Source organism: Drepanopeziza brunnea (assembly GCF_022702325.1).
Source record: "Drepanopeziza brunnea f. sp. 'multigermtubi' strain 214-2 chromosome Unknown ctg13, whole genome shotgun sequence".
Lineage (NCBI taxonomy): Eukaryota > Fungi > Ascomycota > Leotiomycetes > Helotiales > Drepanopezizaceae > Drepanopeziza > Drepanopeziza brunnea.
Window position 1 is genome coordinate 1466000 of NW_027094076.1, and position 10453 is coordinate 1476452.

At 47.8% G+C, this 10453-nt stretch overlaps 3 protein-coding genes across 3 annotated transcripts; all 3 read right to left on the reverse strand.

The window, feature by feature from the left end:
• Window positions 1-380: 380 nt before the first annotated feature.
• On the reverse strand, window positions 381-1310 carry L3040_007548 (uncharacterized protein; the record flags this gene model as incomplete). Its single annotated transcript, XM_007291246.1, has 2 exons — window positions 381-736; window positions 791-1310. 2 exons carry the CDS (start codon window positions 1308-1310, stop codon window positions 381-383), a joined length of 876 nt encoding a protein of 291 aa, XP_007291308.1.
• Window positions 1311-1786: 476 nt separating this feature from the next.
• Window positions 1787-3138, reverse strand: L3040_007549 (uncharacterized protein; the record flags this gene model as incomplete). The annotated part of the gene is made up of 2 exons (XM_007291245.1): window positions 1787-2720; window positions 2768-3138. The coding sequence occupies 2 exons, from the start codon at window positions 3136-3138 to the stop codon at window positions 1787-1789; spliced, it is 1305 nt and encodes a 434-aa protein (XP_007291307.1).
• A 3043-nt stretch (window positions 3139-6181) lies between these two features.
• Window positions 6182-7769, reverse strand: L3040_007550 (uncharacterized protein; the record flags this gene model as incomplete). Its single annotated transcript, XM_007291244.2, has 4 exons — window positions 6182-6540; window positions 6590-7117; window positions 7170-7330; window positions 7378-7769. 4 exons carry the CDS (start codon window positions 7767-7769, stop codon window positions 6182-6184), a joined length of 1440 nt encoding a protein of 479 aa, XP_007291306.2.
• Window positions 7770-10453: the final 2684 nt, after the last annotated feature.

Below are 10453 nucleotides of genomic sequence, written 5' to 3' on the forward strand. Positions count from 1 at the left end.
GTTGTGACATCTATTTATCCAGCTAAGGTACTACGATTGGGGGTTTTTTTTTTTCCTCTTTTTCTTTCGCGTACAGAATCTCAAGAAGCTGGGAGCATTGAGCATAGGGAACATCATCGCTATTTGGAGTGAGCTCAATGCGAAATCAACATGGAGACAGCAGCCTGGGATGAAGCCGTGACATCCATCTATCCAGCTAAGGTACTACGATTGGGGTTTTTTTTTTCCTCTTTTTCTTTCGCGTACAGAATCACAAGAAGCTGGGAGCATTGAGCATAGGGAACATCATCGCCATTTGGAGTGAGCCCAACGAGCTGATTGAGATCACAAATCCATGCTCCTACCTCAAGCTCATATGAGCCCTCCCGCTAAACAGGAGCTCAGAGAAACTTGCTCGCAAGTCCCATCAACCCCGACATGCCACCGCCGGAGCTACCGCCACCCATTTGACTCTTCATGTACATTTTCAAAGCCATCTCTCCAGCCTGCTGGATAGTCGACTCCTTGCTCGCGCCCGAGGCCTTACCCTGCTGCGACTGGTTGTCGAACAGCTTGCTAGCCTCGGCCATGGCCATACCGATGAAAGCGTTCTGCGAGTTGCCTTCCGGGGTGTTGCCGGAGCCACCACCGGAGAACATCTTGAGTGCCTGCATAGCGGCAGCCGAGCCCATGGAGCCCGGGCTGGCTTGTCCACTCCCCCCGTTCCCGTACATCTGCTGGTGGGACTGAACGGCATCTGTAACGGTAAGCTATACCCCCCAAGCACCTATGAAGAGTAGAAGGTACCAACCCTCTTCATTGAGACTCGAGTCGCCAATATGCTGCTTATTCCGACCAAGCGAGCTCAAAACGCTGGAGAAGATGGAAGAATCACCAGAGCTTCCAGCGTGTCTCTCGGCATGCCGAGCAGCACCGCTCAGATCATCCTCGTCTGAATTAGCGTATCCCCCACCTCCACCGTAGTTATCGTGTCTGCGCCCTTCCCCATCATCGATCGGCTGGGTAGAGTACTCGTTCTCACGACCGCCACCGTAACCTCCCTCCTGACGTCTGCCTGATCCCGGGCCCTCATGATCTCGGCCACCGTACCCTCCGTCGTTGCTTCTATCTTCGTAGCCTCCCTCTTGACGTCTTTCTCCCTGCCCATACCGACCCTCATTTTGCCGCCCCCCATATCGTCCCTCGTTGTCTCGGCCTCCGTATTCGCCCTCGTTGCTTCCGCCTTCGTAGCCTCCCTCTGGTCGGCGCCCTTCACCGTAGTTGTCCCCCCGGCCTTGTTGATCGCCGTCGTAGTAGTCTCTTGCGCTCATTTTGTCTCCGGAAAGGCTACCAGTGAAGTTTTCAGCTAGTCCTGGAGCCTGCAGATATATGCAACTAAGCTAGCTGATAGGAGGATGTTCACATACTTTGGTCGTTTTGGTTAGTTGGATGGCTGTAGTTGACAGAAGAGCCTTTTATTTATAAATTTGGATGTAATAGAAAGAGAAAACCAAGGTGGTTGTTCAGCTGCTCTTCAACTGATGACGAAAGCTAGTTATGGATGGCGGGGTCCTTCGCCGATCGGCTCTATTCCCAGAATCCCAGCAGCGATCCCAAGCTTCTGAATTCGCCCCTCTTTTTCCTGCCGGGTCCTCTTGGCGATCAAGTGGCTCTGTTGCTCAACATCAACAGTCTGGGCAGAAGAAATGTGAGCCATTGGAATATCCAACGCAGTGCTATTGCCTCCCTATAGCCAGAGCCTGCTCCACGGGAATAAGCGGCTTGCGTGATTGATGATCATTCCTGTTTAGCTTTGAACATAGGATCTAGCTTTCCTTCTCCGTAACAGTTCGGCTAGTGGTATTTCATCTTCCGCCAAAACTTCAGCCTCTTCATCGACCCCATAGTCGTGTAGGCGATTCCCGTCACTATTTGTCCAGCCCCGTTTCTCCTTCACAGCATCTTCCTCGCCAACAGTCTCATTCTCAGATTCCTCGTCGTCTGAACCATCAGCCTCATCGCCAACGTTCTCCTTCCGCAGCCATCTCTTGTAATCTTGCTCTTGGCGTCTCCTAAAAGCTGCCAACTCTTCTTCAGGTGTTCCATAGTGCCTGACATCAAACTTTTGTCGCTCAACCAGCTCACTTCTTGGCATCTTATCTGGATCTGGCGGAGGCCACGTTTTGCTTGTATCCTCGAACCCATTGACTTCCCAATTTCCGGCGGTTTCGACACCTGGCCCTCCACTGAAAGGCATGAACCACTTGAATACATTCTTTGTGCCCATAGCCTGGCATATATTCTTCCAGAAACCGATGTCATACGGGAATTCTTGGTGCTGGATTCGCATTCGTTGCCCCCCACTAGCATAGACATACCCCGAAGATTTCAAAGATCTTATCACTAGTGCCTCGTGGCGCTCTATCTCCCAGCTCTCGATCATTGTAGTGTTGAGTGCTAGGCTATAACCAGCCCGAATAAGGATGATTCCGAGGGCGAATAATGTGAAGGTGTTGACAACAAGAAGGACGAGAAGATGTGCCATGGCCCAGACAGGGGGACCGAGGTATGCTGGAAGTGTGCGACTGTCCCATATGACCATGGCGCGGACATATAGGTGGTATTCAAGGATAGACATACTGAGCACAGCGTAAAAGACAAAGCGGTAGAAATGCGGGAAGGTCGTATGCGAGACACAGTTCCCAGTCCAAGGGCAGTGATGGTCCATCTTGGGGATGCAGCTGAGATAATCAGTGGCAGATCTACTTTCTCGTACATAGAGACCTACCATCCACATTTCCTACAATGATGTGCCCTTGGGGGCTTCACTGCATTGCATTTCTTGCACCATCGCAAGCCACTGTCGAATGCCAAAACACTCCCATCCGCGTCCTTTCCTTCTGTGACTGGAGCGACCTTGTCAACCCATCCTCTTCGACCCGGGTCAACCGTGCAGGCTCGAGCATAACACCACCATATTGAAAAGACCAAGTAGTTGAACACGCTTGCTTCCTGGATGCTGAGGGGCCCGGGGTCAAGATCAGGGTGGTAGAAAAGGTACTGAGAGGAATAAGCAAGAAAGAATATGAGGAAAGAGACTGCTGGGATAGCCAAGGACTCAATCGCAGGTACGCTGAATGGGAGGGTGAAGCCGGGCATCACTGGAAATGGAGGAGACTCTGAGCGCGTCAATAATCTCCAGTCTTCATACTACCTTGTGGACAGGTCGTGTACAGAGTAATTTGGAGGGCAGCTTTATCGTAGTTGCTGCCTAAGGCCACACATAACACTTCTAGGTAGATACTACATCTACTACTAGTAGTACTACGTACGTAGTAGATACCTAGATAGTAGTACCTAGATATCAGCAAGGATCGGAAATTTCGCTTCATTTTTTTGGTTGAAAAAACGGTGACCCTCCGCTCGCAACTGCCACGGTACCGGTAGCTTTGCACCAAAATTATGCTATCAGCTAGGGAGGTACCCCTTTACGTAAACTGAGCGTTGGTAGGGTCTACTTAGTAGTATTTATGATTCCCAGTCGGGCTAGTAGGTGTGGACATGACCAGCGAGTGTGGACTCGTTAAACCCTGCTGTCTTTGCCACATTTCTTAGCCTGGTTCTCGGGGTGCCGGTCCTGATTTGCTTTGCGATATGTGTGTGCAACATCTTAGTCTACTTACTGACTGTACTACTACTACGTACTAGTACTTATCAGTTGGCGCGAAACCTTAGTCTGGACGTCTTTTCTGGACTAGTCGCTGTAATGGCAGCCGTTAGTAGTATGTTCTAACTGCTGGTAGCCGAAAATTATAAAATCGGGATTTGTCGCGATACGCGTTTCTTTGCTTCTTGTAATAATCATGAAAATACTACCTTAACGCACTCTTCTCGCTGCGACGTCTAGTAATCGGCCTCTTGGGCATTGTTTTCCTCGTTATCAACAAGGGTTAATTAAGAGCGGCTTTGCTTTCAATGCAAATCTGTCCGTTATCGCGAAGGCTCTTGAAATGCTTTGTACCACGATTAACTATACTCGAAAAGCAAGTGTAGTACCTAGTAGTAGTATCGCGCAACGAAAGAGCATCGCAGGCGTCAGTGTTACACCCTTCAGGGTATGAGACAAGGGTTCTTACCAGGGAAAATAGGATTTTCGAGGGGGTCGAGATAAAGCGGAGAAGCGTCCGATTGGATCGGAATATAGCAAAAGTGTATCGAACAGGTTTAAATTCTATTCGATGGGTATTTTAACGCTGCTTTGTCTGACCTTTTCTTTTAGGAAGCGTGGGATTCGATCGAGAAAGATACTACGTAGAATTGTTGCTTTAATTGGAACCATGAGACGACGTTGTTTAGACGTAACCGCGGCGGAGGGGCAGTACACCGCTTGGTAAAATAGAAGCTTATAAAGACAGCGAGAACCTACCCTTAAGGGTGCCTCAAAAGTTCAGATTTCCACTTCAAAGGCCCCTGGTCACCCTACCCTCAGGGGGTAATACTTACGCCTGGGACGTACTACTAGTAGAAATCTAAACTTTGGAGGCACCCTCAAGGGGTAATACTAGTACTACGTCCCAGGCCTATGTACTACTATTACCCCTCGAGGGTAGGGTAACCAGGGGGCTTAAAGTGGAAACTAAACTTTTGAGGCACCCTCGAGTAGTACTACGATAGTACTTACGCCGGTACCGTGGTAGTAGTACTACTGTACTACTGTACATATCGAAAGCTATTCGGCAGAAAGCATATTTTATTATCCGACCAATAAGTTCTGCCACGACACCTTCGCATAAATCTTAAACACCTGTACAAAAAGTTATTCGCGCGTATAATCTCGATTACCAAAAGAATTCTCGTCAAGTACTAGATTTTTTTTTTAAAAAAAAATCGTAAAATCTTTACTCAAAAACGTAAAAAGCGCTCCGAACTTGTCCCAAAACACGCAGCTGCTCGACCATAACAGTATCTTTCTAAACAATCGAGGATGAAAACGGGAAAAAGATTAAAGCGAAATCGTCCAATCGAATAAGTGCTTTACCGAGCGAGGTCGCAGGAAAGGAGACCGAATAGGTTTTTTTTCCGCACGCTTATACAGTAGAGAGAGAGAGAGATACGGTAGAGTCGTCGGATAATCTATACATACGATGCGAAAAAAAAAAAAAAAAAAAAATGAAAATGATGGTTTGAAAAAGCCCTTTTTCAGACCGCGAGAGATCGGATCTCTATATCATACATCGAGATTTCAGATCGGAGAGATATAAGTACTTAGCATAATCTTACCTCGAAGTTTTCAATCAAAGCTGAAGTCAAGCTATAGTCATCTGTCGAAAATTTCAACGTAGATATTAATTTCAGCAAGATGATAATGCATCGATTTATATTGGAAAAAAAAAAGGTTCGGCTTTGGTTTAGCAGGAATAAGATCGCTTTGTTAATCAATTTGTTCCCTCGACCTCACTCCAGTTAAGCACGTTTAATAGCAAAAAAAATATATATATATATATATATATATATAATATTTCTACTTAATCCTTTTCGACGTTGCAATCGATAAAATCGAATTTAAAACCACGCAAGGCAAAGGATAAAAAGTTATTCGCAAGCTGCGTGCGATACTTTAGACTAATCGCTATTTCATAATCTGTATCATAATTTTTTTCATTTAATTTGATTTGGATTTGTAGTTATGGCGTAAAGGGAAAGTGATAGCTGAAGGTCTCATATTGATTTTGATGTTCTCGCTTAAGTGGCCAACAGCAGTTTGCCTAGTACCGTAGGTCTGGATCGCATTAGGGTCGGACTTCGTCTTGACATTTTCTGAGACGAGGAGAAGGAGGAGGAGGAGGAGGTTTTGATTTCTGGGGAGATGGGGATTTTTAGAATCATGTATTGACTGGCTGTATCCAGACTGTGTGTCGTGATACTGATGGGGGCTGTTGTGTCGGTGGCCGTCATAATTTCTGTGGAGGAAGGATTACGGAGAACGAAGAACCCCACGACCTCGTGCGAAGCGAGATTAAGCGACCTTGACAGGGTATCCTGTCGCAAGACGTACCAAGCTCGGAAGTAGAGTTTTCGATTACAGATACAGGTAGTCACCATGGTCTAGGGAGGTCTACCGGTATTTATACGGCAAATTTTCAAGTCTATATTGAACAAGTCTATCTATCTATCTATTTGCGTATCTCCTTCCTCCTCAAATCTAAAAATGAGAGTCCCAGCTGTAGCACTTCTCCAAGAAGGGCTCTGCGACTGCGACAATCGAAGCGGAGTACCACTCCGTCGCGAACACATCCAGACTGAACAAGAACTCACTTTCAAGATAAATTCCGTGCGGACAAACGCCCGCGTTCTTGGTGCCCGTGGTGTTCTCAATGCCGTTCTCGTCAACGGCGACTTCGGCAGAGATCGAGAATTGGTTTTCGAATTCGGCCTTGGCGACAACTCCGGTAGACAGGTCCAAGAGACCACCAAAGGCATTGGCTGCGACTTGAACGGTGAGGGCGGCGTATGGGTCGAAGTGAGCTTGGGCCTTGACGTTTAGATCGGCGCTGGCGGAGTCTGTCTTCATGTTAGTTCATGAATTGGGAAAATTTGGAGGGAAGCTCACAGGTTGGGACCCAGCCGCTAAAAGCCGTGTTGTTCTTGTTCATGACATCAATGTGGACATTTGCGCCTGCAAGGTCGAGCTTAAACTCAGTGGAGAGATCAACAGCAGCAGATACTCCGATGTCACTGCCGACGGAGAACTCGAGCATAGGTCCTAGCTCCAGGACTCCTGGAACGGCAATGCCCTGGGCGACCACAGGTGCAGCGAATTCGAAAGACGTGGCGAATTCGGCTTCCACACTGGCGCTGAAAACCAAGTCCGCGTTGAAATCGGCATCGAGATCGAAGTAAAGCTCTTTTAACTTAAACCCCAACCAGTCGTAGCGCAGGTAGCCTGACAAGGTCACGTTTGAAGCGAACAAACCCTTCTCCGCCTTGATATCTACGAAAGGCGCTTGGGAGAAGAGGGTGGTGTTCGGAGAAAGGGAGTAAGTTGGGCTGAAGGACATGGAGGGGTCTAAACTACGCTTGCTCTTGACTGGAGTGAGGGAGCCTGCAGCGATATCGCCGAAGGAGATTTCGGACTGGGCTATGGCAAATTAGCGCTGATTCGGCTTGTATGCACGTCAGGTGTCACTTACTGGCAATACTAGAAACATCTGCCTTCCTAGCATATGCGATTGCTACCAGAGTCTTGGCGTCCCATTTTACAGAGGTGGCAATGAAGAAAGCTCTATCCAGTTCACTGTCACAATCTCCCAAATGGTTCGTAACGAGGACCAGAGGGCCATGGTTATTATACCTGGAAACCATCAGCTTAGGTCATTTGAGGCGAGGGAAGGATCTCACCAAAAAGCTCGAGCTCTCTCAAACACCTTCGTGTCGTTGAACGTCGTTTTGACCGAGTTAGGGGTGCAATCGACCTCGGTAATCGCCGCAATGTCCTCCAACATTACTGACGGGTACTTCATGGTGTGGTTGACGGTTATGTGTGCGTCAGCCGTTTTGTTCTTCGACTTCGTCGAGTAGTAGAACGAAGTTTTCTTCTTAGGAACGAGGTTGTTGTGGTCGTGTTTGTTGACGTGCTTATGGGGGAGCGGTTTGAAGATTTCGGTTGGCTGATCAGGTACAGCCTCCTCATCGATTGGAGCAACGACCTTAGTAGCATTGTTCTCCCAACCACTGGCAATGCCTGCAGCGGCGATGGCTAGCAGCGCTGAAAGTTTGAGAATGGACTTCATAGTGCCGGACTGAGAGGGTAAACCGGAGGCGGTGGGAGTTCCCGATTGTGAGCGCAAAAATGCAAAGCAGAGAATGCAAAGAAGCAATTGGAATGAGAGGATGTTGCTGCAGGATGATCAAGACTGCTGACGGGAGCGAACCGTCCAGACTTTATAATCCCATGGCATCGCGATGTAGGGGGTCACATTTCTCCGAAGCATCAAGTCGTTGCACCCCATCACAGAAGTATCCTTGCTTGGCATCTTTTCTTTCGGTCATCATAGTTCAAAGAGAAGGGTCTGATCCCCATTGTCTCCTATCTGCCAGGGCCGCGGACACCTGAATGCTGGTCCGAATGATCGTCGGTCACGGTGTCGAGAGAGACGAACGTTGGAAAAAGGGGTCGCAGCAGAAGAGGTTTCAGCAGAAGACCCTCCAGGTGTGAAACTCTTTTGGCCGGTTACGTAAGTTACGTGAGGGGAAGTTGATGAGGAGAGGGAGAGCGCCATGCAAATGCAAATTCTCTTGAAAGCATGGAAAGCATGCCCCGAGAAACTCGTCGGCCTTTCCGGAGAGAGTTTCGCTTGCAGTAGGCACGCACGTACAGAGTAAGCTTAATTCTTGAGATGGCGACGAGAGCGTGAAAAGGTCACATACTATTCGGCCCAGTGCATCAGCAATCAGCCTCAAGAGCTCCAGAGAGAATGTTCTCGCGGTACGGAACCGTCTCGCACTGAGCTATCGCAGTAGCAAGAATGATCATGATAGAGTCTCTCTCCCACGCCACGCTGAACCGAGCTTCGCATTCACGTACGGGATCTCCCCATAGAGTTCAGTTCAGTTCAGAGAAGCACCGAGTGCCCCTAGTCACTGTTAATACAAGTAAGACATACAGATCAGATCAGATCATATGAAGTACGTAGTACTGTACGAAGTAAGCGAACTGTGCGAGAGGGCAATTTAGAGTTGAACTCTTCTCCACGAAATTCGCAAGCATAAGCGGCGGAAATTTTTTGACGTTTACGTTTAAAACGTGCGTAGTACTAGTAGCACAACTACCTTTGGTCAAGAAGAGCAATGTACAGTATACAGTAGTGACGCCGATCAGTAGGACGGCGGACGGCCAATTGATGAGAGTCGGTCACCGCACATGGATCAAAAGGAGAAGAATGCATCCAAGAAAAAATAGGTCGTAGGAAGGAAAAGTTTTGAACACAGCAGCCATGAACCCTGAGCCGGCGAGCGAGAGCACGTGATACAGCTACTACGTAGTACGTTGACGGAGTTGCCAAGTCCCCTCCGTATACCTTCAGGGTCAGAGGGTCCAGAGTCAAGTTACCTAAGGTAGGTAGTACAACGGTAGTAGTAGGTTGGAGTAGGTTGGGGTAGGACCATGTCAAGAACAATGTCTCAAAGCTTAACCATAAGCGATCTCTCCATCAAGCTAGTAGTAGCAGTAGAAAGAGTCTTTGGCTACTCTCCCCACCTCATCAAAACAGGCCGATCGCAGGGGATTGGAGAAGGATAAGCAAATCGAAGTGCCAGGCATGTCGGTCGATAAGCGTTGCGTTGGGTATTCATGATCAAATTAGTAGTACTACTACTACTACTACTACTACTACTACTACGTTACTTACGGATAAACCAGGTAAATGCTTTCTTACTACGTAGTACGTACTACTACTACTATGTCTCGAGGATACCGTATTGTGATTTCTTATGCTTTGATAGCCTGAACTAAATGCAGCCCTATGTCAACTACTACTACGCAGTACAACTACCGTAATTAACGTCTCTCTTGTCGGATTCTTGGGCGTGTGGTGAAGTAAAATGAAAAAGTCGGGCCGAAGAAATCGTGATCGGGAATGGAGCTTTTCGCAGAATCAATTTGTTGCAAGGTCGCCGAAAAGAGAGACGTACCGGCGGTCAGTACAGCCCTATCGATCGATTACCGACTGAAGGGAGGCTCAAGAGTTTAAATCCCAACTTTAAACCCCCTGGTTTCCCAACCCTCGGGGCGGCGATCGTCACGCCTGGGACGCAGTAGACGTTCCTGGAGAAGACGGCGGATTACGTACAGAATTGATGAACCGTTTAATTAGTTGTACTGTAGTTGGCGATATCCCAAGTTCAAAGTACTTTTTATGCTATGATGATCGGTTCTAGTGTAAGCAGAACAAGAGTGAAGCGTCGCTCGCTTCTCTAGTACGTATACTATCCCCCTCCCCCCTGAATAAAAGACGAAAAGTATATTTTTGTTGGGTATTAACCCGGAGGTTGTACCACTAACGCTTGGGAAGCCGTTCCCCAAGAATTCATTATTTCTTTGTACTACTAGTAGTACTACGTATAATCCGTGGTGGTATCGATGTCAAGCAGTGACTGATGCATAAGGAGGGCCTACAAGATACTAGAAAATCAATATCTACGTCATTTTGCTACATTGGGTAAGCGGTCAGCTTTACGGTCAAAATATGCTTTCACCAAGTGGGTTTGTCTTTTACAACGGGGGTGGGGGATAGTACAGTAGCGTCGAAAGCTTCGTTACTAAATCAAAAGGTCTACGATCGCGCTAAAAACAGTCATTTGAAAAAAGACAAAAGTTACGCGAATATACCCCCCCCCCCCCCACGAATTGCCTGAGGGTGCCTCAAAAGTCTAAATCTCCACTTTAACCCCCTGGCTTACCCTACCCTCAGGGTGA